Here is a 27240-nt window from a genome sequence, read left to right as displayed (position 1 = left end):
GTCCTCTCGCGAACCGTCGTTCCATCCGTTGGCTCTTCGTGCGAAAAAATCTCTAATCTCCGATTCATAATTAAAAATCGATCGGCTTTATTCGAGCAAAACGTGCAACAAACAGAATCTCAGACGGCAAACTGGTTCTTCCATTAGGTTATTTGCGCGTAGGTATTTAGATTATCACAAGGCTGAAAATACTATTAGATTAACTTAGATAATGGATGAAATTGAAGAAAAGAAAAAGTCGAACGAAGGTTATGATTCAGCATCGTTTGCCTGTTCTTGATCGATACGCAAACTACAAGCCAATCGCCTCGTAACTGGGAAAGTTCCATAAAAGTCAGATTAAACGCTAGCTAACTATACTCCTATTATGACTGCATACTTTTTGCATACTGTTTATCGGTCCAGAGAGATCCGTCGACTGCGAGAGAAATATCATCTTATTGAAAAACGAGATCACGAGTAATTAATCACTTCCGGATATTTCTCGTCAATTTCTTTCGATATGCAACTTCTCGTTTAACCACCGTATCTTCCTCACTTCTACCAAACACATACCATTAATCATCGACTATCAAACACGTTACAAAGTTTCCGACCAAGCCAATATAAAAAAGAAAACGCGTCCTAGAAAGTACTAGCTAGTTTATTGTTCGCGTATTGTCGATTCTTTTGCCTCTCCTCCTCGTCGAAAGGTTGCGTTCATTAATACAGTGCGATTGTTGTCTACGCCAATTAGACGCTCGACCGCATCGTCTTCATTGATTCATTTGTCTCACGTCCGATTCGGTTCAACGTACCGCGTGAATCTCTTCGCATCTACATATTTTTCCTACGTTTTCCTCCTTCCCCTTCTCACGTGGATTTAAGTCGCTCCGTTTCGAACACTTCCATAAGCAGAAGGGAATTCCAGCCGTTGTTCGCTATTCTCGTAATTTTGCAGTGCATCCACGGCTACATTCTGTACTCACGATGCATTAGCGATGTCGCAATGCCGACATACGTATATACCGCAGTCCGCCTCTCTCCCCGAAACAGAGTTGAAATCTTGAAAGCGCAACCGAACGGCCGACGACGAAGATTCACAGACAGAGTTCTACTTCTTTTTGGAAACTCTGTCCTTCCACGCTTTATTCCAAGTTCTTTATCTTTGCTGAAACTATTCACTGTACCGCGTTCTGCACTCCTGGTGCATTCGTGATTTTGCAACTCGCTTGCATACACGCACGCACGTACGTACTACGAACGGTCGATTCGCGCTGGCACAGAAACAATCGCGACTACGTTCGAACGACGAACACGCTCCAAAGTCTGTCCCACGCTTCCAGAGAAGATAATCCTTCGAAAATCGCTGAGCATTAGAAAAAGAAGAAGGAAAAAGGACAAAGGAAAAGCGTTATTAACGAGTAATCGTGTAATCATTTGGGACGTTGCGCTATCGGTTTCTGTATTATTACCATTATAGACGTCTGATCGTGACGGTCATTAACTGGCGATGGTCATTAACTCGCGATGGTTCACGCGTTTAGCCTCGTCCACACTTGCGAGGAACTACAAATTTCGCGAGTAAAGATCGCGAAGCAACAGTTTCTTTCTCTCGATAAAGCAACGTTACAGCTCGTACATCGAAGTAATTTTCAATTTTACCGGAACGTTCGTCTCCATCTGTCTCGTTTAACAAACGTAGTATAGTTTGGTCGTTGTTCGCTACGGTCTTGACGAGACTCGTTATTAAAACTCGAAATTAAACCACTCTGCAAGCGTCTGGAAGCTGCTTGAAGGAACTCGTTATCGAGAAAGGCCAACGATTTCTCATAGAATGGATGGCAGAAAGTTTAACTCGAATCGTTCCTTTCTTAGCTTTCGATCTGCGAATTCTTCGAAACAGCCAAACAGCACGCTGTTTCCAACCGCGTCAAAGAATCAATGCGATTCCAAAAGGCGAACGAATAGCAGCGTTTCCTGGCAGGCACGTCGAAACGAGAACGTCTGGCGGAAAAAGAAGAAAAATACGACGTCGACCGACGCGATCTTTTTCTACGGAGAAGCCGCATAGAGCACGCATTCGGAACGATGATTCGATTTTTCCATTGATCGCGAACGTTAACGAAGAAAATAACCGGGCACGTAACGATCGCGTGAATTATTATTATCGAGACGTCGATGCGGTCGATTTATCATCGGCATCGTGTTTCGATAGCCGCCCTCGGGCAGGTGAGAGCATAATTTCCAATGCACCGCTCGGAACGGTGCGAGAGCTCGCTCTATTCGTTGACCTCGTTTCCGTCGAACCTTTGCATCGTTGAAATTGTTTAGCAAAGACAAACGAACCATCGCGGATTTATTTAGCCGGACGAAAGCTCATAGATATGCATCGAGGAATCGAGGGGTCTCTCGCGTAGGCGAATATTTTGTTAACGCATTTAACGAGGATCGTGATCGTTGAACGATGTTTCGCATACAGTGACCCTTTCTTAATAAAACTGTTTCGACACTGATCCGTTACGAAACCGTTTTCAACTATGAGATTCGGTGTATATTTTTTCTTCTTGAAAATATAGACAAGGAAGGAAAGAAAAACACGCGATTATCTCTTTCAAGATATACGGTTGAACTTCATTTATCGATAAATCAAAGTATTAGTTAACATCTGATTAGTCGAACTTCTACCGACTGAATCTAATTATTGGAATGTAAATTTCTATTATGCGAACCAAACATAATAGAAATAGTGGCAGGTGGATTCTCCTAATATAAGAACTCTTGGTCGGATAAACCGTTTGTCCTCGGAACAGTTTCGAAGAACAGAGTTGCGGTATGTTAGTAGCAAGATGCGCGTTGTACAAACGAAGTACTGAATCGTAGTATTGAATTTTAAAATCGCTTGTTCGCGAAAAAATAGGAAATGCAAGGTATCGTCTGCAAGCGGAATCGCGTGTTACGTTGCCTGGTATTTGTACAAGTGGAATTCGATCGCGTTGATAAATAAGACATCAGTGCGAAAGCATAAATATTCAACAGCCTTTTTTCTAAACAAGCTCGATGGAGGAGGATGAATTCCACCAATCGTGTTTCAGTTTGAATTAATCCATTTATGAAAGACTCGCGAGCGTCGCTTCGTTAGCTCTTTCTCGTTGATTCAACGATTTATTATCGGCGACGTACTATTTACGTGGAATCCGAATGAATACGCGTTACGCTTGTCTTTTATGCTCAACTTCTTCGCGATCCTACGATACCGACGATGAAATATCGCGATCGTATTTTATTTTCCATTTTTTGCCCGTTCAATTAAAAATAATTCCATCGCGGCCCGAGAATACTAGAAGGTACGACGATATATTCCTCTGTCTGACTTTCAGGTAATGACCACGCGAAACGACCTAATATGTAAATTCCACGGAACGTGATTCGTATGCGCTTCGCGCGGAACTCGAGGCGTGGCGAACATTTAATAATTTACTTCCCGGTGAACAGATGCATTTATCGTAACGGACACCGATCGTAGATCGTGTTGCATGTTTATCACCTACTGTACGCAAAAAAAAAAAAAAAAGAACATCGTTGTAGCGATTAAACGGTCTTAAACGGTCTATCGAATTCTTTGTTGCATGAACAAACGAATTATATCGTTGTTTATTCGTTTCGTGCGCGTGATTCACGCGTCGTTGTATCACTGTACACTGAATCATGCAAGTACTCGTGCGATTGATATCTTTTTACGATTAGAAGCTTACAATTAGACATAATCCAAGGTGCATTGAAATTGAGAAAATGTTCGACTTTTGTAATTTATCAATGGTTGGTACCAATCGTTCCATTATTTATTACGCATAAAGGCACAGTTGCACAATGCAAGCGTATAAATAAAAGATACATCACGCAGGCTTTACGAAAGTTTTCGAATGAAATTTTGGGAAGGCAGAGTGTAGCACGGTACCAGAGGTACTCGCTATTGCATTGTCGCTATAGCAATGATCCGCTATGGTCATCTTCCGCATCGACTTACAATTGAGAAAAGACAACGGATTCGAGAAAGCGATACTCTCTAACAACGGTAACCCGTATTCCGCACGATGAGGTTATATTCGAATACGAAAATTTCCGCTCGATTTCTCATTCGGTGCAAAATAAGAATACTATGGATTCTAAGAAATGACAAACGTTTCTCTGCAGAGAACGAAGAAGGTCAGCCGAAGATATTTTCGTTGTTTGACCGCCGAAAAAGATTGAATAGGTGTTGAAAATAACCACGCGCATCGTACCGATGTTAAAGCGAATATTTACACGAAGAAACGATCCAAGGAAAAACTGTATCAGCTTAATCTTGTGTTTGTGTGGTGGAACATGTGGTCTATGAATGGTGTCTCGATGGATCGATCGATCGATCGATCGATCGATGGCATCGAAGAACACACAGGAGGCAGTTAGGAACGCGGTCGGCACCGATTTGTCGAAGCAGTTGTCAATCTCTCTCCATGTTGAGAGATACGAGCGCGTCAAAGGCAAGAAACACGTCAAGGCCATCGCCATTGGTATAGTGGAACGAATACCAGTACTGGAGCAACTGGAAGACGGATCGAATACGGTTCAAAGCAGATCCCAACCGCGAGCGCACGTTATCCGCTCCGAGTCTTGAGAAGCTGGCAACTTTTCTTGCGGTTTCGTGGTACGCCGATCGGTGTCTATTTCCGATACGTTACGTAGGTCGCATTTAAAAAGCGCTAACTTTCAAAATGGCGTATCCAGGTGGCATTGGTTCACGAAATCGGTCGAGGTGTACGCGTTGTCACGGGAAAATTGCCAGTCGATCCTCGTGCACTGCTTTAAACGATCGCTTTGATCGTTCACCGCGGTTCCGTTAACCCACGACAGGCGATTACGATGTGATCGACGATTGTTTGATATTCTACGGATAATCGATCGATTCGATCTTGCTTCGATCTTGCTACCGATACCGCGTTAATATCCATCGATACCAGCTTATGAATTTCCATCTTATACTCGTAACACGTGTGACTCGTTCGGAAGTCACATTGATTCAGAAACTGCGAAGCAGAGAAAAGCGACGATGTTACAAACTATTCTTTCTATTCGACGTGGAGCTTGCTGTTATTTATGTCGCGTTCTTGCGACAAACAAACTCGTGGAAATAGGTCATTTGCTTTTCGAAAATCAAAGCGTTTGATCGTTTACCTCTCTCCACGAAATTGGGAAAAGATGGACTCGATCGTCGTTTGGCTCGCGTATCCTATCGGTCGAACCGATTGTTTGTTAGCCGTCGTTCGTGACACGTCGATTCCGCAGATGAAGCGGCAGAAATTCCTCGTTCTTCTCGAGTACGTCTCAATATTCTCGGATGAGGAGTTCGCAACCGTGGTTGTGAGAGATCGGTAATAGCGTCGGTATTGTTTACGCTTGATCGATCAAAAAATCGGTGAGAATTTTTCCATAATCGCACCGTTCGTGCAGGATCGTCTCTTATCTCGCGTGTGAAATTACACGTGAGAATAGATTTCCCTGGAATTCCATCGCATCTTCGACAAGCGAGATCGCGGTTCGAAACAGCTGGAGATTCTCGTTTTTGGATCTGCGTCAGGGTCGAAGAAGAGAGGCATAGAAAAGTGTGTAGGCACGTGTGCAGCTTTCACGTATCCGTTGATGTCAGGAAGGTCTCACGCCGTCAAGGTCTCTCGAGGTAAACTGCAGCCGCATTATGCAGTCGTTGTAGACATTTTTATGCAAATCCATTTAGTAGTGTGTCGTGCCATCCGTTCCACTAATCGAGCGCCGATGCATCGTGTTGGTCGCTCGCGCAGAAAATCACGCTGTGTCTGCTTTATCGGCTCGATCTTCTAAATTTACCACGCGTTACGTAATCTATACGTGTTTAGTTTCGTGCGTGTCTTCCATAAACCTTTCCTGCATCGTTTCAGACGTACGTCCGTACACCGTGTGATTTGTATCCAACCAGTTGAAATGTGCGTCAATCTTCCGAGAAACCATCGATCGCCTCGAATGCTCTGTCTAATTCTAGCTTAGATTCGTAGAGATACGGTTGGACTCACAGTCGAGTGTTTCCGCGAAAAATCCGTCGAAACTTTTTGGATAAGCCGAGGAAGGATACCAAGGACTTGGAAGATTTCATCGGACGTTATGCGTTTGCACGAGACGTTTTTATGCAAATGCGACTGGCATTGTGCGTGGAATCATCATCGGTTTGGTCGCTCGTCAATGGAGTCGAGATAAAGCGGCTTTCCTACTCGTCAGACGTTTTAATCGACTTCACCGGTAATTTATGGTTCAAGCTGACGAAGCTGTTCGTGAATCGTATACGTAATACGCATTGACTAGAATCGCCGTAGGAGAAATTAATTTTCAGTCGTGTTTATCGAACACAAATCGATATCCTCTCTGGTCGATTCTTTTCTTTTTCTCTCATCCTTTATTTTACTCTTCGACTCTGTGCCTCGAGGAGCCTTCCTCGTCGAAATCATAAATCCAAGCGGAGCAGCAGTTATCTTCGCGCTATTGCGTATAATTAGCGTTGACTTATTAACTCCACGATTTCCCATTATCCACTGGTATACCAGGCACGTTTCTCCTATTACAAGCTTGCAGATTCGTGTCCGACTATACGCATCTGTTTTCACGTTCGTGGGAAATCGTTCGGTCTAACCGATGACGAACCTACGTCCAGATATTCGCGAGTTTTTCTTTTTCGCGTACGTTGCTCGTGTAATTGGGCTTATCGGAATTGAAATACGCGTAATCTTGCGTAATCGTGTTCGCCACAGGAATGATAAAATTATCCTCGTGTATCGGCACGAATTAATTTCTTCGCGACGAAGATCGAGAATCGAATCTGTGTTCTGATTGGATGGAACGATGCGCGTGCGTCCCTGACCAAAGCGATCTTGCATATTAGTTAATATACACACGTATATCGGCTCGTGCGCACAATATATCGACTGTTCGCTAATATGGTTACACCGTGCATACCTTCGATCATATCGATACGCATATTCATCGACGCGACCAAGCTGTCCAACTTTCGACCTTGTCATCGCGAACTAAGAAGGTATACGGCGTTGGAATTCAAAGTTAGATCGTCCAGACGCTATTTCATGTCGATACACGAACAGGCAATAATCGCTCGAGAGTCAAAGAGATTTCACAGGCTGGTATGAAATCGAGGAAATCTTCCGATTCAGCTTGGTTCGGCGGTAATAACTTGTTCAGCGTAGTAACACATGCACGGTCGGAAAGAAGTAGAAATTTTATAAACGTAGTATTATTTACTTTCGTACGTTTTACGTATTACACGCGCGACTCGAGGTTTCACTCAGCGCGATATTTCTATTCGATCGAAACGAATAGAAGCGGTTTCGATCCTCGCTTTATCATTCGAGACGGCGATAAGGACAGAAAATGAACGGTTGCTTCGCAATTAGAAGCAAATTAATTTTTGAGATCTTGATACAATGCATGTACCCGCAGCTCGTATCTTCCTACAGGTAAATACAGTGCCGATGTAGCTTCTCCTCGTGCCGGAGTGCGAGCCAGTTCGTAATAATAACATAATAATAGTGGATCAAGCGTTCGTGTAACCTTTGTTATCGATCTACAAGCGATCGCGGTTCAAGTTGAGTGAGTAATTGCTACGGGCATTTGCTTATCCCCGGTCTACGTATTAAGTCGGCCATGGTACACGGCGTGGCGCGAAGTAATACGATAATATCCGCCAAAGAACTTGGAATGTCGAATAGTATCGATGGAGGAAAGACGTCGATCGATTATCGGTGCTTACGAAAATAGAGCTGCGGTTATTCGCCTGTGCGCAATTCATCGAGATGGACGATAATCCGCGAGAAAACTTTGTATTCGATCGGAACGCCAAAGATTTATATCTTCGACGATCTAATGGAGTGGCTCGTGAAAGAAACTGAACGCGTATTACAAAAAATGAATCAGACGCTGGTGAAATTTCAAAGCGTTTACGCGACGTAAATTGCTCCTTTTGTTCTTTCAATTTTCTAATTTACGCGGCAACTTGGCAATTTATGAATGAAAAGAGAAGAAGAAGGAAATATAGAAACGGAAGCAGAACGGAGATCGCGTTTGATCGCTGTTCAGTCCACGTGAGAAAACAAAAATGGCATCGACGCAGTGGTTCGTGTCGAGCTACGATTTATCGTCTCGCGTGCGTTGTCACCCCGTTCTACATTATTTCACTCGGTCGTAAAGCCCTCTAGTTCTCGTTCACCCGATAACCTTTCAAGAAATTCCTTCCCTCCGCTCCACGTGACAGCCGTACGCATATTCCGCGCGCGATACGCTCGCGGATTTGCGTGGAATTCGAGAAAAACTTCCAGATAAAAATTCTCTGTTAGGACGCGCGACTCGTTACCAAAGTTCCAGATCGTCGCGAACGATCTTTCGTTCGCGCGATTGCTATCGTCAATAGATCGTGATTAGAAGTCAAATCTTACGCTGGAAAGAATTTTCGAAGCTGAGATGGAATGGATTATCGATGAAGAAATTGAAAGGTAAAAAGAGTGGTGAATCGGCAATTTCTTAGTGGAACTTGCACGCGTTAGCGAAGACTTTAATTAAGAAGGAACTTTATCGAACTTGTCGAGAAGTTTTCGTTCGTCTGATTCGCGGTTTATCCGTCCAGATTAACAGACAGAATCGTACTCGCTAATAAAGTATAATTGGCACGTCGACGTTACACTATACAAGATTGTCGCATTAATTACGCGATACGGTTTTCGCTGCAAAGTTATGCGCAAATGTAAGTACCTCTTCTTATCGATTAGTCGCTGAGCGTACCGGCCTCGCGACGCTATGAGCGTAATAAATGCACCGACGATCGTTCGTCCGGGTCGCCAACTAACTATAGCCAGCGTAATTGCTAATTACTAATTAGATCAGCGAGACCTGTATTACGACAGTGTGACAATAATTTCTAATCCACTTGCAAACCAGTTTTCAGTAATTGCGTCTAAAGATATATCGTTGCAAGATTCTCCAGTAATATTGTCTTATATCTTACAAGACTTTCCTCTTTCCGTTTCGAACGATTTATAGAAAGGAGGAGCTTATCGATGCGATTTATGATGCAATTTATTGAACATCTAATAATATCGGACGACAAATGAACTTACGGAAATATGCCATTTGTTCTTGACGATCGAACGTTAATCGGTGTCCTTGTGTAACGAGATGATAAGTCGACGAAAAGCGGAGTTGTTCGATTTCGCTTCCGAGAGACTCGATCGACAAGAACGAACTTTTCTCAAAGTCGAAGAAAATTCGAATCTAAAATCTTGGAAGAATCGCAGTTGAGTGCGATAGTGTACGTAAGTGTACGAAGATAGTTGTAACGAGCGGTAACGAAGGTAACCAGGATGACCAAAAAATTGGTCAATCGACACGCACTGAGTGACTTTTCCCTTTCATATCACACCATTCTTAATGAATTCATTTTTTTTTATACTTTCGTCGCCGACTGAGTACCACGTTCCATTCTTGTGAACTTGGAACCCCTCGCCAATCGTGTTTGTTCTTACGATAGGCGTTGCCAATCTGCGAGAAAGAATAATCAACGAGGAAAATATCGTGGACGGAAGATTAAGAAAAAATACGACAAAACGCGATCGATTCTCATCGCTGCTGATCGAGTCCCGAGAACTAAAAGATATCCGTGTCCTTGAAATTTCAAATATTTTCTATTTTCTCGCCTTTTCTTACCGAACGTTTGACAAAACGTATTAGCCATCCATCGTCTATTCTCTCGTAAGCGCATTCGTCTTGCGAGACAATATCACCTTAGATACATCTTTAAGGATCTCCTTTCACCGTGGCAAAAAGAGGCGCATAATAGGATGAGTAACGACAGGAGACCAGCCGGTCGTGATCGTTGCGAAAACGTCTAGGCTCAACGTGCCGGCCAAAGATTTATTAAGCTCCATACTATACGCGCGTGCCGCTCGATGGCCACCACCTTTTTTTCCTTGCAATTCGCTCGATGAACGATATTTCCATGGAATTGTGTTGAACATCCACCACGCCTTGTTTAGCTCGTTTTATGAATTACGACGTCTCTGTATCGCTGTATATAAAGCCTCTTGTCTCCTTTATAGCGTGTACTTACTTACGTACGTTGTAGGTTTCGTCGTATCCCCCGAAGAATTATAACATCGTGCACGGAATTTCTCACGTGGCGCACGCGACTTTCGTTCGCGCTCGCCTTTCAGCCGTACCGTTATCGAAACGAAGCGGTTAACCGTTTGCAACCTGCTATCTTCTATGGAAATGATACAGTGACAAGGCGCGATGGACGATAGAAAATGGACGAAGATAATGGCATCGATTGTAGGTCAATGCGAAGATGCAATCCTCGTTAAAAGTTTAAAGTCCCCTAGGCGGAAGACCCGTTAGCAAAATGGATTCGCACGTCCCCTTCTCCGGGTTTCCTCTTCGCGATATATTCGTTTTGCCGTGTGATACATTCGAGAAAGTAATCGGAATTACGGCCCAGCCTTAGCCGCGAACGGGCTAATTCGTCGTTTGCCAGAAGTTTGACCGATTTCCGAGATCGTGCCAGATTCCAATCATCGAATCCACCATATCCGTTTCCTGGATAGAAGTATCCGGTGCTAGAGACGCACCTACCTCGCCGAAAGTTCAAGCGAAATTTCTCTTTTTCGCTTTGCAAAATATGGCAAGGAAGGACCCACGCGTTTTTGATTTTTAATGCCGATGACTTCACTCGTAAGCACGAAGACATTAGGCGAGCGAATGTAACTCGAATTCGATTCCGCAAAGGCGTTGACATCCTTTCGATATCCTCGTAGATCGCGAGCACGTTTTTGGATTCGATCGATGTGGAAAAAGTAGGCGGACGAGGCATCGAGGAAGGCGAGCCGAGCCAAACGCCGATGCTAATTGCAATTTCCTTCGTTTCGGTCGCCATCGCTGGCTCGTCATGCGACAGCAATGGCGTTCCTTAAATTGTAATACAATACCGTGTTATGTATCGCTGATCGCGCCCGAAAACTGCACGCTCGATTAACATCGAATTCTACGTGACGTAAATTTTGTCTTTCGCATGAAACGCGCCAGCAACGGCCGTATATGCCGTCTTTCGTTACGTAGAAAGGTCATCAATTAAAATATTAAGAAGCTGTACCAGTTGTTGAGCGGCATTCGCAGTCACATGCCGACGTTCTATGCGAACGAATCAAGGTATACTGGTATTCGTTTAAAAATATACGAAATATCCAGGTAATCGCTGAGATATTGAAAGCCGGCCTTGCGGTATTAATTACGGCTCGACCGTGGACGACGCTCGTCTTGAGGTCAGACATGGCGGACACTTTCTTCAAAATTGTTGTCGCCATCAGCCAGCTCGACGATTACTTGATTACCGTGGACGAGTGATAACGCTGCAAGCTACAGCTTGCCAATGAAAACGTGATCGAAAAAGGTTATCGTCGGATACGTTTCATGTAAACGTTCGTTGAGACGTTTCTACGTTGACGTCTAAATTTAGAGGGAGAGAGGCATTTTATAGCTGACGAGGTTAAAACGTGGTCGATATCGACACGAAATTACGATAACTATGCTAATTCGCGGTTAACGTGGTGACGCATCGGGGAACAGCAAACGCTCAACAAGTGGGTGTCTCTACTTTCACCATTATCGTAACGGTATACCCCTGTATTCTAATTCCTCTGCGTGTCACCAGTCTGTTGGCCGCGTGTATCGAGTTCTCTCGCGTATAATATTATATTTTCCTTACGATGTGCGCCTGCACGTTCGTTTTCTATTTAGAAATGTAGCTCGCTCGTAATATCCTTATCGTAGTACGTATCATTACGTACGTATTATCCGCTTATCCGTATTATCGTCATGCACGTAGAAAGTATAAAATTTGTGAAACCGACCCACGGAATCGAACCACGTGGCTCTCGTTGTTCGCAAAATAAAACGCACAATTTTCAAGAACAGTTTTGACGAGTAACTTGGACGTATCGTGAACGGGTAACGGTGAAATAGAATCGAAAGTATACGCACGATTATCGTTAATTATAAAACAATTCGGAATCGTGCACATAGCTGCATCGTGTATGAATAGTTTCTCTCTTGTGAAACGTTGTTAGGCCATCCGAATGCCAGGTTTATCGTCTAAATACCAGCTCATTTTTCCCTCTCTTCGAATACTTCGCGAATGCATCAGATATTCATCGTTGGCAATCACGCGTTCCACGATGAAACCGAGCCTCTCCGTAGTCAAACGGAAACTCCTTTTTGTAAATTTCTCAATCCCATTGCCCAGCTATATAATTAACGCGCAATTTTTGATAAAACACGCAACTTGTCTCTACGGTAATTTATTTAACCGCGCGTAGCTGTAAATTAATAACGATATAATTGAACCATAGGAATTCGAAGGAAGGATTTTCCAAAAGAACGTTTACAGCAACCACGCTTGTCCTATTTTCTACTTTTAATTTATGGAATTGCGTGTCTCGCATGCGGCTCAACGTCGACCGTGTGATTAATCGTACGCGATGTTTATTTTCTTGATCGTGTGAGCGCGGCATTGTCCGGAAATGCACCGGTCTGTACCGGGTTGTGATAAAAATTGGAACGGTTTTATGGAGTGAAAAATTGAAAATCGCCAAAGCGAGACTGAACGTTCGATCGTTTCACCTTTCCAGCGAATCTCTCTGGCCGTCGTCGCGAACGATTTGGCAAGAGGCAGCAACGAGGCTCGCAGTCACGGAATACCGAGCGAATACTCGATCGAATTTTCGTGGAAACGTTTAGCATTTTCGCGAGACTGACGGTTGTGCAAACGCGGCTGTCGTTATTCCGAAATTTCCATCCAGTTCTCCCGATCTGGTTTTATGACTCTAGGATCGCGTTCGTTTGCGAAATCGCGTTGTGCTCCGTTTGTTTCGGTAAGAAGGCGATCGTGAAAGTATAGTACGGGGGCCAAGATGCAAGGAGGCCAGAAATTATCGTGCCATAAGTCGTATTAACGTTATTTCTTGATCTTCCTCGAAATTTCTTAAATCGTCGCCTCGTTCACCGAAACATTTACGATCTTCTGCTCGTCTAACCGTATCGCCGATCATTTTTTTTTTTTTTCTTTTATATATCACAATCGAGAATTCGCAAAAGTAGTACTCACGTGGTTTACGTTTATAAGAAATTTCACATTTAGACGATCTACACAGTCGAAGGCTTCTCTCTCTCGCGTGTTTGCGCATTCGAGCAACGATTCGATCTAGTGCACGCATGTCGCTGCAGAAACGATTAATTATCGTTACGCGTTCGTCAAGCAACGTCCGCAGGCCTGACAGGCTTTCCCGATGCGATCCCCGACTCGACCGAGGGCGAATTAATTCCCAAGCCGTACGGATTCGCGCACACTTGCGAATTGTCGCTCGTGCGATTTGTAGGATAGTGGTTTCGACCCAGGCGACACAGTTTTATTAATTCCGGAACATCGAGTCGTTTAATTGGAAGTTAATTCTTAACTATTGATAGGCTGTTGGTCTCTGAGAGCCGCTACGATTTAATCGACAGTTTTAGAAACTCCGGTAATTGGCTACCTTCGATGATAATAGAAACGTATGCGCCGTTTAAAAGCGTGAAAGGTAAATTAGCTGAAACTGTTGTGCTTGGCCTACGGTCGAATCAAGCTTGATAAAACTTTGAGAGTCTAGAGAACCGTTTGGTAACGCGTTCGTCGTAAGCAAAGATTCCAATACCATTTTCGGAACGCGTCTCTTTGTATACGTATCGCGAAAGAGAATAGCAATCTGTATAGCAGATTAGTCATCGAGTGAATTTCAATCGAGCCAGTCGGTTAAGTCACTGCCGCGAAACAAGATGCAGTCGGTCGATGTGACCGCTGAAACAATTAATCGAGGAACAGCAGAGATAATTAAAAATGCGTGTATCGCGCGAACGTGCGTTGCTTTCTTCCACCGTAAGCCTCGCCGTACACCATCGAACCTCGCGAAATTACAACAAGAAGAGTCGCGAAACCACGTAGAAAACGTTTTTAGCGTTATTTCTTGCAGCGTCCCTCGCCCGCCAGAGAAACCGGATATTCATTCACGCAGAACGATAGAACGAGTTTCGATAGATCGGAACAGAACGTGCGATTTTCCAATTTCGAAAAGATCCAGGAACTGACCTTGCCGGCCGAACTAAAAAACCACGCGGATTCCGTGTCAGTGGGTTAACCGTGCGAGCTACGCGAACGCTCGGTTTCTACGCTTCGCCGTGTCCTTTTTAACGTTTAGAAAATTGCTGCTTATCGATCACGGATTAACGAACACGACGAATCGATTATGCTAAACGATTATCCGCCGGTATACCATTCTTTTCTGCAAGGCCGCGGTGCAAATGCTAAATCCCGAACCATAAACGCGCGAAATTTATCGCCCATTTCGAGGATCTGCGCGCGGTGTAAATCGCCGAAGTGACACCGAGGTGTGAAAACTTTCTTAGCTTCCTCGACCGTGTACCTGTTAACATCAGGAAGTTGACTTGCCACGGATAAAAAACGCAGGATACGCGCGGTGGCTTACAAAAGTATTTTGACGTTTGAAAATTTACCGCGAGCCACTGTATATTTCGTAAATTCGTATATTACGAACCTTTTCTCGGCAAGGATCGACGCGACTCGTTATCTAAGATCGTAACTAATCTCAACATCCGTGAGTTATCCTTGAATTCGCCCGTGGATCGATCGCACACGATAATATCTGCAAATAGGCGTGTACTTGGTAAACGAACGATCATAACGTCGTTGCCGAGAAACGATTATTCGGTGGATTAACATCAAGGTTCTCGCATTTTTAAACAAAGTGCAAGACGAACGCGTTTACATTGTACTTGCAACGAGTTCAATAGCGCGCCTGTAATTTCGATTGATCGTTGAACGATCGTTCGATAAATCACGGGGCAAACGAGAAAAGAGAAATGGAAGGAAAGGAAGAACGGAAGCAAGAGCAAAGAGCGAACAGAATCTAATGCATTATCGCGAGCCAAATGCGCCTCGCTCTCGCAGAATCTGACCGTTAAGCCGTCTGACACGCGCGCAACCACCCACGCGAATCGTCCTTCCCGACAGCTCGTTTATCTCGCCTTTTTCGCTCTGAAGATCACCCTGCTGACCTAGAGAACCGAGTGGGTGTATCCTTCTTTTTCCCTGCCATCGTTATTCCAGCGACAATTAATGCAGTCTGCTGGCAGGTATCACCTTGACTTGGCGCGAGTCAGCAGAGTTATGGTAGCTTTATTCTGCAGGGACGCGTTTCGAATCGAAATCGCCTCCTCTCGGGTCTCGACTTTTTGCAGCGTCGAATTTCGATAGCTCGGGAGGCAGAGACAGAGAGAGAGAGACAGAGAGAGAGGGAGAGTGGAAGGTGGGTCGAGAGCGATTAGCAAGGTCCTCCTCGGTGCCTCTACGACGAAATTCCACTGTCGGCTGTCGAGTAACGTTGACTAAAATTAGAAAGTATCATCGAGGAGTACTTGTACCGCGAAAAATCTATTTTCGAATGTATATATTGGGTAATGCAGCGCGCAATACGTTACGAAGTGACGGTTCCAGGAAATTTACTTTCGACGATGGGAGATCAGTGGCCCCTCATTGGGTCATGCAAATTTAGACCGAGTGAACGTCTATTCTCGAATGCGTAGCCCAGGCCCAGAGCGAAAGAGTGAGAAAGAGAGAGAGAGAGAGAGGATCTATCCTGTGCGCCTCTCTACCACGACAATAGGGCTGAATTAGCACCACTTTGCGCTCTTTGAACAAGCAAACAAGTGGCTCCACTAGCTGGATCTCGAAAAAAATCCATCCATTTCTCTCGGAATTGGTTTATCAACAACTGCCTTGGAATAGAAAGGGCTCGAGTAGACGATGCACAAAGGCAGAAATTGTCGCGGAATATCACTCCAACCATGAACAGTGTCGTGAATTCGGGTACTGTAGTCTTGTGTGCTCGGTTGCTCCAACAGGCTTAGTCAGACTGTAACAATGTCCTGCTTTCGAGGAGTGGGGAATTAAACTGATTAAACAATTATATCAAACGGCTGCATATTTTTGTTCTAATTTTCTAATTTTTCTTTTCTATATCGTATTCGTACCTTGTCCTGCGACGTAGAACGTACGTACGTACGTGTATCATGAAATAATCTCTTCGCGAAGATTCGAATTGTCGGTCTGACTAAGAAAAAAAGAGAAGAAAATGGTCATAAATTCAAGTTGACGCGTAGCAGATGTCGGTGGTACCAGAATTATACGTTGAAATCGTTGTCATAAAGATAATCGCCTCCTCCACGTCGGTATTGTTCGCGCTATTAATCTCACGGCTATCGTTAACGCAGCGAAGAAGCAGAAGAACACGATATTAAGGCGAAGATGAACGAAGCTCGTTGTTGCGAGAAACATGTGCGTTCCGAAAGCAGGTCATCCGCCTCTAGCTCGATTTTACTATTTTTGACCGCTGCATTACCTCTTCTGAGACGAGCCAATTATTCGGCCGGGGATCTAGAGGATCTAGGATAGCTGGTCGCGTGTCTTCCACGAGACCAAGTTCGTATTTCTCTACTTTGCTACGTACGAGTGACTCTTAACGGCTTCATTGTGAACAGCATAAAGCGTAAACAGTCGTTAGAAGCTTTAACCTCGAGAGTCAACTAGCGGAAATACCGGTGAATCCGCGTTTCCTGTCACAGCTTTCTACGCAGGAAGGAGCGCTCATTGTCGTTCCGTTATGACGAATTTCGGCGAATATCTTCTCGCCGAAAGATTACAACGATAGCGACTGTTCAACTTTTACGATCTTCTCGCAACGATCTGCTGGCTGATGAAAAAGTTCTTGCGTCATCTCTTTATTACTCATCTCGAATGATTCATGTACGCTGCTTCTTTCGGAGCAACTCGTGTCCGAAAGCTTACGAGAGTCTGTGAAAGCTCGAACGTTCTACGATCTGAGGTCTACGTTTGAATCGAGTTTGGCTTAGTTTTCGCTCGTATGAGCTTCAGTTACATGTCCTTTCATTCCTAAAGCAACTTGTACGATAAAACGTAGAAAAAGTCTTTTGAAACGTGGATTATTCTGAGACATAAATTCTACCGATCGTAGTTGATGTTTGTCGTTTGATGCATAGAAGCGCAAGTTCATCGGAATTCCCTCGCGGAATCGTTTCAGCTGGAACGATAGTTTTCAAGCAGCGATGTATAATGCATCGCGCGCATCCCGCTCGATCCGCGCGCTGAATCGCGATTTTTCATTTAACACCCGTGTTCTCACGAATCGACGACGCGACAAACAGCCTCTTCGTGTTCTCCAAGCGTTCATTTGTCGTCGTGGCAGACCGATTCGATTCTCGTAGCGAAAGGAATGAGAGTGGCTGTTGGTGCTGCAGCGGTTCGACGAATTGGTTCGGCCGTTCTAGCATGGGCGAGGCCTAGAACGCGCGTGCACCAACACATTTCTCACTCTCTTTTAAGCCTGTTGACTGCATTCACACGCTTTTTTGCGTGCACACAAACCGGTAGCTTAAAGCCCATACTGGTCACATGTGTCTACATACTGCGGCGCACACTTGTACCGGGTGTTTGTTAAGAAAATATTCGTTTGTTCTTGAACTAGATTCAGAGTAGAAAATTGATAGGATTATTAACGATAGATTTATTCGCTTGTGTAGAGGAATTTTGCTTTTTAATTTCTTCGCCAACGATGATTTGTATTGGTAGAACGGAGGTAATTTATTTGTGTATGATTATTATTCACTTTTTTGCGTTGAAAACGTTTCATTTTGACACGGAAGTACACGATGAAAGGAAATACGAAAGAAAGAAGAGCGGTGAAAAAATTAACGATGAGATACTTTCCCTCGTTAGCTAACGAAATGTAAACGAGAATTCCTTTTCTTCGCTCCATTATCAATGATTTTTTTTTAAAAGACGTGAATTTTAATTTTTTCGTTGCTAATATTTAATTTCGGCGAAGGGACGAGGATATGAGAAATAAAAATTTTCTCCATTTAGCAAATTTAGTGGAAAATGATTCGACCGAATGTGTTTTCGTCCTACACCCAGTGAGCGACGCGTGTCAGTGGCGGGACGACCTACCTGGGTGTCGCTATCCTCTTTGCAATTTTTGTCGCAAGTGATGTACGAAATTATACGAAATGTTCGCAATTTTATATTCACCAGGGAAGTTTTTAGCATCCGTACATATATTATCGATTTTTTGCCAATTTCATCGCGCGATTATTTATGCTTTACGGTCGAACGATTTATTTGAATCCATCGAGAGAAAACAGTTTATGTAACAGCAGTTTCTTAATTCTTTCTACTAGCTGTAATTTTTCAATCAGGCGGATTCGAACGATCGTAGTTACGGCTTGTTTATTTATTTAATTAAACGCCGAGTAAAATTTCGTTCCAATAAATCGGGTTTAAGTAAATACGATTTTACTGTGCACCACTAAATATTACTCCATTGTTCGTATGTATATTTTCTAAATTGCGATCAAACTGTTGTCCGGTAAGTCCGGTTCAACTATTCGATCGATCTTCGATTTACAAGGTAAATTCTTTAATTAGATACGATTAAATACGTATGAGACCGAGTCTGAAATTCTTTAGGCTTAGGCGATCTATTCAAAGCAAGTGTATCTCTCTGTGTACTACGCAAGTACTTACATTCTTCTCCGTGCCACCACTGTGTCGAGCTATATATACTTGGTATGGCCTTCGTTCTCTCAGTTGCATGACAATCATACCTCTCGATCCATTATTGGCAGCGATGTTATTGGGTAACGATGTTTTGACTAGCGCGTACGTTCGATACGTTCGACGATATAAATTTCAATAAAATAAATATCATCGATAGAATTAACAACATGGAAAACCGTTTTTGATCTTCAATTATCGAAACAATTGGTCGGTTCGTTTGTTAAGAGCAGATCCCTCCCTCGGTTGAACAACTCTTATAAAACAATTCCAGACACGCGCACAGCCCTCAATCATCCGTCGCGGCCACTTTCTTCTAACTGGAGCTCCTCCTAACCGGTAATTGACCAATGATGTAATTCTTCGAATTGAAAAAATTAGCCTCGTTGCCGCGTGCCTCGAAAATCTTTTCCAGACAAAGAACCGTCGTTTAAGATAGATTGTTTCATTATATAGTTGCAAATAGCGCTCACTTTAAACACATACGTCCGAGTCAATTCTGATTCATGCAGATATCTCGAGATTATTACTTTTCAGGTTATATTTATTCCTCCTTTTCCTTTTTTCTTTTTTTTTTTTTTAAGTAAATTTAGCTTTCAATAAACCGTGGATATTTGCGCAAATTTATATGTCTATGAACGAGAAATAAGTAGAAAGTTTCGTCGGTTGAATGTTAAAAAGGAATGCCCTGCTTTCCATATTTTATACAGTTTCGAATCTTAATCTAATTAAAAACGCGCGTTTAAATTTTCCACGACGGCATAAAAATCCGCGAATTGTACGTAAAATTCGCTAAACTTCTCGCTTTATCGCCATAAAATGAAATAAAAAGGTCGATATTCGTGAACTGCGGATTATCTCTCGCTATTACTAGTCGGCGATGACACAATCCGTGCGAATACTTACGTCACGTTATCGAGCAGGAACCGTATCACGGAAATTCCAATCGAGTTTAAAGTGGCAATCGTATCATGATTAATGGTTTTTCTATACGTCTTAAGCTGGCAATACTTCTCGTTCAAACGCGGGAGAAATTAATCGACGCGTTGCATCGACCGGCTCCTCTTGCTCGTGGCCACTCGAAATAGTCCGCTCTCTTCCGCCTCGACAGAATGGCCTGGCTTGTGATCGATGTAACGACGCTCATTGTCCCGTAATGAGTCTGGGAGGGACAGGATGCTCGTATACGCGTATTTTCAACGGACACATGCACGAATCGATGTATGAAACGTACAGTTCGATAGACGCGAAACTTCTGAATCCTATTAAATGGAGAAACTTTGATCCACCGATATCGACATTTCCCATTTATTACTTTGCAAGCGGCGTTTAGATATTGCTATTCTACGCACTAGATACGTAGGTATTATCGTTCGGCTTAAATGATCGGAAACGTTGTATTTCTCGGATGAATTTAGTTTCGATAGGGGCGAAAAGATTTTTCAATCGACTCTTCTTTCTTATCGCTAAGAATGAAAATGTTTGATACTCGACGATGCTTCGGTTGTGTTGACGTTATTAGATGTATAATGAGAGAGACGCGTGGATAAATTATAAGGTAGAAAAATATATTTGAAATACGGAAGTGAAAATTACAAGAATGAAATAATAATATGAGCTGGTCCAGATCCGCGCGCTAGCAGTGTTACTCTATAACTGAAAAAACCCCCAAGTCAACGTCGCCTGTCGACTGTTTATGGTCTGTCTTCGTCGCGGTCTTTTGTTTATACGCTGTCGATGGCTTCGGTGCTTTAGAAAGCTAACAAGACCAGATGTAGAGTTTTCTTAAAAGCGGTGACCTTCAACAGGTTGCCATCGGGTAATTTATACTATAAATGGAAGCGTCTTACGATGGTCCATTCGATGGCGTAAAAAATATGTATGAAAATTTGTCAAGCTGATAGATTTACACGGTGACCCAATATTTCGAAAATTAAACACTGGCAAATATATAGCTGGCAAATATAGCAAAATTATGGTAACGAGGGTATCCAGAAAAAGAAAGTGTATTATTATCATCTTGTAGCATCGACGCATCGTTCTTCGAGCACGACCAGTCTCATCTCATCTCTCTCTCTCTCTCTCTCTCGTCCATTGGAACGACTCGCCTTGCGATCGAATACTGATTCGGATTCGATCGTGGACGACTCGTGGGACAGAGAAATATGGTCTATCGGTATTGGTAATGGGTTCAGTAACAGGTTCGACCGCGTTGAACATGACAAAGAGGCGTTTGCTTTTGTGAGTCGTGCTCGTTTAAACGAAGGACGGATGATAAAGCGGAATCCGATTAAGCTTAATGGAGAGGGATTTAATCAAAAGACGGAGAACATGGGGGAGGGGGTAGAGAAGGAGTCGCGGATATTCAGGATGAAGAATGAAAGTTTGCGAGGCAATTAGAGGCAATTTCCGGTCGGCAGGGGCTCGAGTGATTCGCGCGGTGCAAACATTCGCGATCCTCGGTCGTTTTTCTCTCGAACACCGTTCACGAAGCATACGAAGAGACAAAGAAAGAGATAGAGTAAGAAGAGAAGAGGGAGGAAGAGAGAGAGAGAGAAAGAGAGGCAGAGGCAGAGGCAGAGGCAGACTGTTTCTGTTTGAACCCCTTGCTCGAACGACTTGTAATTTTGTTGCTGTCCGGTCGGCGAGTGATACATTAAAAAAAGCAGCAGGCTCGATCGTTAGCCTAATATTAACATCCATAAAGTGCAATCGCGTGTAGCGCGAGACGCGCGAGCCCTCGTACGTCTGGTTCGTATCAAATGTTTAATTACAATATAAAGCGGCGAGCGAGCGGTTGCGGTTGCCGGTGCTGCGAGGCATTTACTTTTGGCCGAATAAGGCCGGTTTTAAAAGCCGTTGCAACGGGGGATGCGCGCTGTGTACTCGTATTTCGCGCCAATTTATAATCTTGCTCGCTCCGATGTCTTCGTATCGCAGCGACGGAAAGAGGAGAGAGAAACGTTACGAGGCGAAACACGAAGGCTGCGAGAGAATCGAAATGAAGCGAAGGTGGAGGGTGGCGAAAACGAAGGAAACGAAGCGGAGGCCGTTCGCGATCGAACGGGTACAAAACGCGAGATGGAAGGGAGAAAACGGAGAAAGACAGACCGGTATAATTACGCAATTTAGATTCAGTTTTACGATTCCGGTTTGACTTTATTAAAAGCGAGAGTGGGCGTATACGCGAATTCGCCCTTTCTCCGATCGAGAGTAATATCAGTACCTTGCCGGTCGTGAAAAAACTTGGTCACAGAGATAACGCGCCTCTCGTTTAAACGAGAAGTTGGTATATACGTCTCGTACGGACATCGCTCTTAGACCCGCGATGAGCCGATGAGAATCGTCCTGGATGTAAAAGGGACTCGTAACGCGAGCCGCGAACGTGTATCTTCGACCGTTCCTTTTATTTAATCGCATTTTCATCTACCGATCTATTAACCGAGAGAACACGCTCGTGGATGGTCGCAGAACTCACGGATTTTCTTTTTCTCTCGTTTCTCTCTCGCTTCTACCCGTCCTACCCGTGGAAGAAGCTCGATCTTATCGCCGGATATTATCTCGTTACGTATCGTCGTTTAAACGCATCATAATTTGCAAAGGAAACGGCTTACGCGATAGAAAGAAACGGTGCGACGACATTGTGCGTTCGATGATCGTTAAGAACGTGGTTGCGCGTATACTTACACGCGTAACATTGCTTGAGCGGAAAGCCGCTCAAGAACGTTCGACTCGGACAAAACGAACGCACCGAATTGCTGAACGAGGCACGCGCGAGCCACGTTACACCGGAAAAAGAATTCGCAATATGATTAACGGTACGCTCAGCGTGGAGCTCATCGACTACCGGATTCTTCCCAATCATACCGATCGTATCATCGATCCTGGGTGATCGCACGCTCCGCACCGGATCGTCCGACTCTGCCTGATTCCCTTGAACCGTCGATTATTCGGTCGAGAAGAAAGAATCTCGCTCGCGTCGCTCGCCCCGCGTCTAGCGATTGCCCTCCTCTTCCAAGCCATTCCGAGAACGACGATTAGAAAAGATCGGCGTCGGGTGTAAGCTCGGCTCTTGTAAACCGAGATTAAATTGCATTGTCCGACCCGTTACTGTGCCAGCGATAATTGCCACGCCGGCGTAAGGTTACCAACGAGGTCGCGGGTTAAGCACAGTGGGCAACCACGAACTCGTGCAACACATTACAATTTTCGTTTGCCTGGCCCCGACGAATCGATACTCTCGCGGTTACCATCGTCCGGCTATATGGCTCGATTTAAACTTCGATTAAACTTGTTGGCTTTGTTGGAATTCATCGAAGGCGTGGATCGAAGCGAGAACGTATGGGTAGATATGGAATATAGTTGTACCTCGCAAAGCCACGTGGTGATTACCCGCTACCAGACTCCGGCTGCACGATTCTTCGGATCGGTGGATATTCGAGTCAATCTGATAATTTCCTTTCATCGATCACCACCGAGCTTTTCATTTCCGGAGAATTCGCAGAATTTCCGACGGACCATGCGATTGAAATTTGTCTTGCAATGTTTCCCAGCGCCGAACAACTTTAACGGCTTTTACTTTAACGTGTACAACGTGCGAAATGTATTTGGACGTATTCGAACCTGGTGGCGAAATTTCCAGTCGTATCATCGATCTACGATTTGTATTCTATCGATCCATTGATATCATCGAAACAGATATACGATTGTATCTGTGAATCGCGCGCGTGTCCATTAAATATAAATTACGATACGAGACGCGTAAATCGATAGCGTAAAAGAACGGAAGCTAGGATTCTTGTCGCGATTGTTTATCGTTGCTACACGTTTATCGATCATCTGCCATGTCTGATTGCAGCTACCTGGTGCGTCTCCCGGAGCTATTTCGTCCGTGGTTGCTCCCGTGCTATTGAAGTATCGGGTCTGCAGGCCACGATTGTTGCTCGCTGGCTCCAGAGCAGAGATCGATCCTGCCGCCGATGTTGCTCTCTTGCACGGAGAAGTTTTGCTGATCGAGGACTCCGCGAGACAGTACGATCCGATAGGAGGTGAGTTTCCACCGCTTCGATCCGACTTTATTCGCTGAAAAAGTACTTGCTCGCTACGCTATCACCGTTATTGACGCGTATGTCGATACACGAAGCTTCTCTCGATAGCTGCTACGCCCTAACCGGTGAATCAATGACGCGATCGTCGGTTTTTTGTTTCTTCGCGTTACAGATACGGACAGACGATACAGAGCTACGGAGAAGCTTCTTCATGCCGAGGAGGAGTACCACGAAGCTCTGTGCAGCGCGAAGGAGCTGTACGCGAGGCCGCTGGCGCGAAACTATCCCGAATTTCACGATGTTATCTTTCAGCCGCTCGCGGATCTCTCGGTGGTCACTTCCGAGCATTGTCAAAGGGTGAGTGCAATTTAAAGAATTTTGAGCGGAAGTCGCGAACGTCCTTGGAGAACAATACGCGCCTGTTTTCCACACGGATGGTAGAGCTCTTCTTATCGACTGATTTCCGACCCGATCGCAAGGCTGACTGGAGCTCTCGGTTGAGAGATGGCGGCACTCGAATCGAGCCACGTTGTTCGAGTTCGCGCGGCACCTGTTACTTCGACCACGTTGTGCCTTTCTCCCGGCGTGTCGCAATTACGCTCGACTCTTCGATCCGCGCAACCTTTCGCGAAAGGGAATTCCTGACGATGGCGGATGCGGCGATTTTTCCTGCTAAACGCGTATCTCTTTTTTCGATCATTTTTCGTCTTAAAAAAAAAAAAAAAAAGAAAAAAAGAAAGAGAAAACCCTATGCCTTCGAGCCTCCTTACGGAGGATTTAGATTCCATGTTGCGTACAAACGTTTCTTTCTCGTCGATATCGATTATTCTTTCAACGGTGAAAAGTGCTCTTAACGTTGGAGAAAGGTCGAACGAACCTTTTCCTCTGGAAGAAATTTTCTAACAGAGAAGTACGATTCGATCGAGAATGAGCGAAAATGAGAGTCGATCTCACGGTCGCGTAGGTGTTCGCTTAATACGATACGAGTACAGTACGAAAGATCTGGACGCTTGCTGGAAACTCCAGTCGAACAGCCCTCGTTAGAATTCAATGTCCAGTTAGTTAGCTTGGCAAGCCTGGCGCGTTTCTTATACAACAATGTAAACACCTACCGAGAGTAGCCAGGAGGCAGAACTCACAGCTTACTTTGGTGCGCAGACCAGTCTCTCTGGATCGGTTGTAAGAAAGCGCAGAGAGATGATCGTTGGTCGGGCGGGCAAGGTGTTTTCACTAAAAACACCGTGGAAAATATGGTGGTCAGACAGAGCGGATACTGATAAGGCTATGGTGCCCGGGGCTCGACGAACGTTGGCTACTCTGGATGCAACGGTGGACGTGTTTTCTTAGGGCTGACAATAAAGAGGATGGCTGTCCTTCGGATGTAAACACAAAGCCACGCCGGCGGAGCTGGTTAACGAGTCGGGATGAGCGATGACGGTGGTTAGCATCCTCATAAATATTGACTTTTACAAGACGCAGCGAGAGTCCGCGAAGATGCAACGGCGTCGTAAAGTGAAAAAGCCTCTCTTCGCGCCGGCGAAAGATCGTTCCGCGGGATTCGAGCGAAACCGACTCGCCGAGGAAACGCCTACCTTCTTTATTCCGCGCGCTGAGACGCCGATGGTCATCGATAACGAAGTTCTCGCGCAAAAACCGTGCAAATATACGCTCCGTTCTCGATGCATCTCGCACCGAGACCGAGACACCGATCTTTTTCCCGCCAAATGATTATTACGATCGACGCGTGGATTAATTATAGCAGACACGTACAGGCTCTCTTTCGAGTTTCTTCGTTCGGTCGTTGCGAAAGATATTTTCGAGAACGCCTTTGGTTATGGAATATCACTCGATCTGATTCCGACTCGTGCAACATGATCACGTACAGGGTGTCCAAGGAGAAGCGAAAGATAGGCGAAGAAGCGATACAAGCAATACGCGAGTGACGTGGTCGAGAACGAATCGTGGCCTACGATGGAATGGGAATGGTGTTTAAAGCAGCGAATAGAATTACGTTCGCGGAAACGGCATCTTCTCGTTCGAACCTGTAATTTGTCAGTTGGGACGTTTCCTCCTAGGACACCCTGTATTCATTTTTCGTTTTGCTTCTCGTCGTTGCTCTCGAACAATGCGCATCGAAGATAATTTGAGATTTACGTTCAATTTATGACAAGGCGATGGCTATTTACGGCTTTCCTTTTATATTCGCCATTCTCTCTCTCGGAATGATTCATCCGAGCGATTTGACTCGATCCATCGATGGAATCTGACGCTTTGTCATAGAGTTACGCGAAAGGAAAGACGGTGTTTGCGAACGTCAGCCATCCCACGTACGTATACGAAACTGGTCGAGGTTAATCCGAGATCGTCAGGATGACGCAAAACCTGGCGCAGGACCGAAGGTTAATTAATGAAAACGCTTCGAATCGCAGGCAGTTTCTGAAGCGGCGCACGAACCCGGCAGTTCTCTTCCCTGTACCCTTTTTATTCCGGGCTTGTTGTCGCCGGTCGGCTGTTGGCGCGATCTCCGCTGCCACGGAGCAATTTCACTTTGGAAGCACCTTGGGGCCAGAGCGCGGGCAATTAGAAGCAATCGCGCACCTGGAAGGCGAGGGAGACTCGTTCCATCTTTCTTCCTCTTCCTCGTACACGCTCCCTTCTTCTTTCTCCGTTTTTCTCTCTTCAGAGAGAACGTCGAGGGACTCGGCGAACAAGGAGGGACTTATTCTCGTACGTTTATTTGCTCCAAGGATTCTTCGAGTTCTGGTGGCGTCCTGTGGCTAGCGATGGGCGTTCGAATCTCAGCCTCGAGGTTTTTCAACACCACGGAATACGAGGATCACGACGGAAGAAAAACGCCATACGTACATTTCTCTAACGTCACTTTGTGATTAAACCGATGTGAAATATCTAGAAACGGAAAGAATCCGTTAAATATACGCAAAGATATCGACAAAGTTTCGTAGAAGCCAACGGTGTAACTGTTAAGATATCTCGACGTGTTCGATGCTGTAACGTTACGACGAAGGATATTTTCAAAATCTCGAAGAGACGTTTATTTCCAAAAGCAAATGTCAAGACAATCTAGCGAATCTTGAAATCGCCTGCCTGTTAAAAATAGGAGACGCGACTTACGATGCTGTTCCGTGGCTTCGTACGTGTACAGATTCGAAGCGTTTCAAACCTTGTCGCCATCCGTGATGCAGCCTCTTCTGGCCGTTTGCTTCCTCGACAAACCTCGGAGGATTCCACGAAAAGTATCGTCCCTAACGACTGATCCCTCGTTCGTCCTCTTCTGTATCGTTTCGTCGTCATCCAGAGCAGCGTCTCTCCTTCGGCAATTGAGCGTAGAATTTCGAGAAGGACGGATGTAAAGTCTGGCGCGGTCTTTTTGGTCCAATCTCGCTCTCTTGCTCT

At 44.7% G+C, this 27240-nt stretch overlaps 1 protein-coding gene across 2 annotated transcripts in view; it reads left to right on the top strand.

Annotated features, from left to right (window-relative positions):
- Window positions 1-27240, top strand: part of LOC122566393 (rho GTPase-activating protein 20-like) — a 177965-nt gene that overhangs the window by 17005 nt on the left and 133720 nt on the right. For both annotated transcript variants that reach the window (XM_043723585.1, XM_043723584.1), the window contains 2 exons: window positions 23637-23826; window positions 23999-24183. In XM_043723585.1, coding sequence (XP_043579520.1) covers window positions 23637-23826; window positions 23999-24183 — 375 coding nt within the window. The remainder of the gene's footprint in view (window positions 1-23636; window positions 23827-23998; window positions 24184-27240) is intronic.

The sequence above is a fragment of the Bombus pyrosoma genome, linkage group LG3 (genome assembly GCF_014825855.1).
Source record: "Bombus pyrosoma isolate SC7728 linkage group LG3, ASM1482585v1, whole genome shotgun sequence".
In the NCBI taxonomy this organism is placed as follows: Eukaryota; Metazoa; Arthropoda; class Insecta; order Hymenoptera; family Apidae; genus Bombus; species Bombus pyrosoma.
Note: the sequence above shows the minus strand (reverse complement) of the source record. Positions and strands in the feature narration are given on the sequence as shown.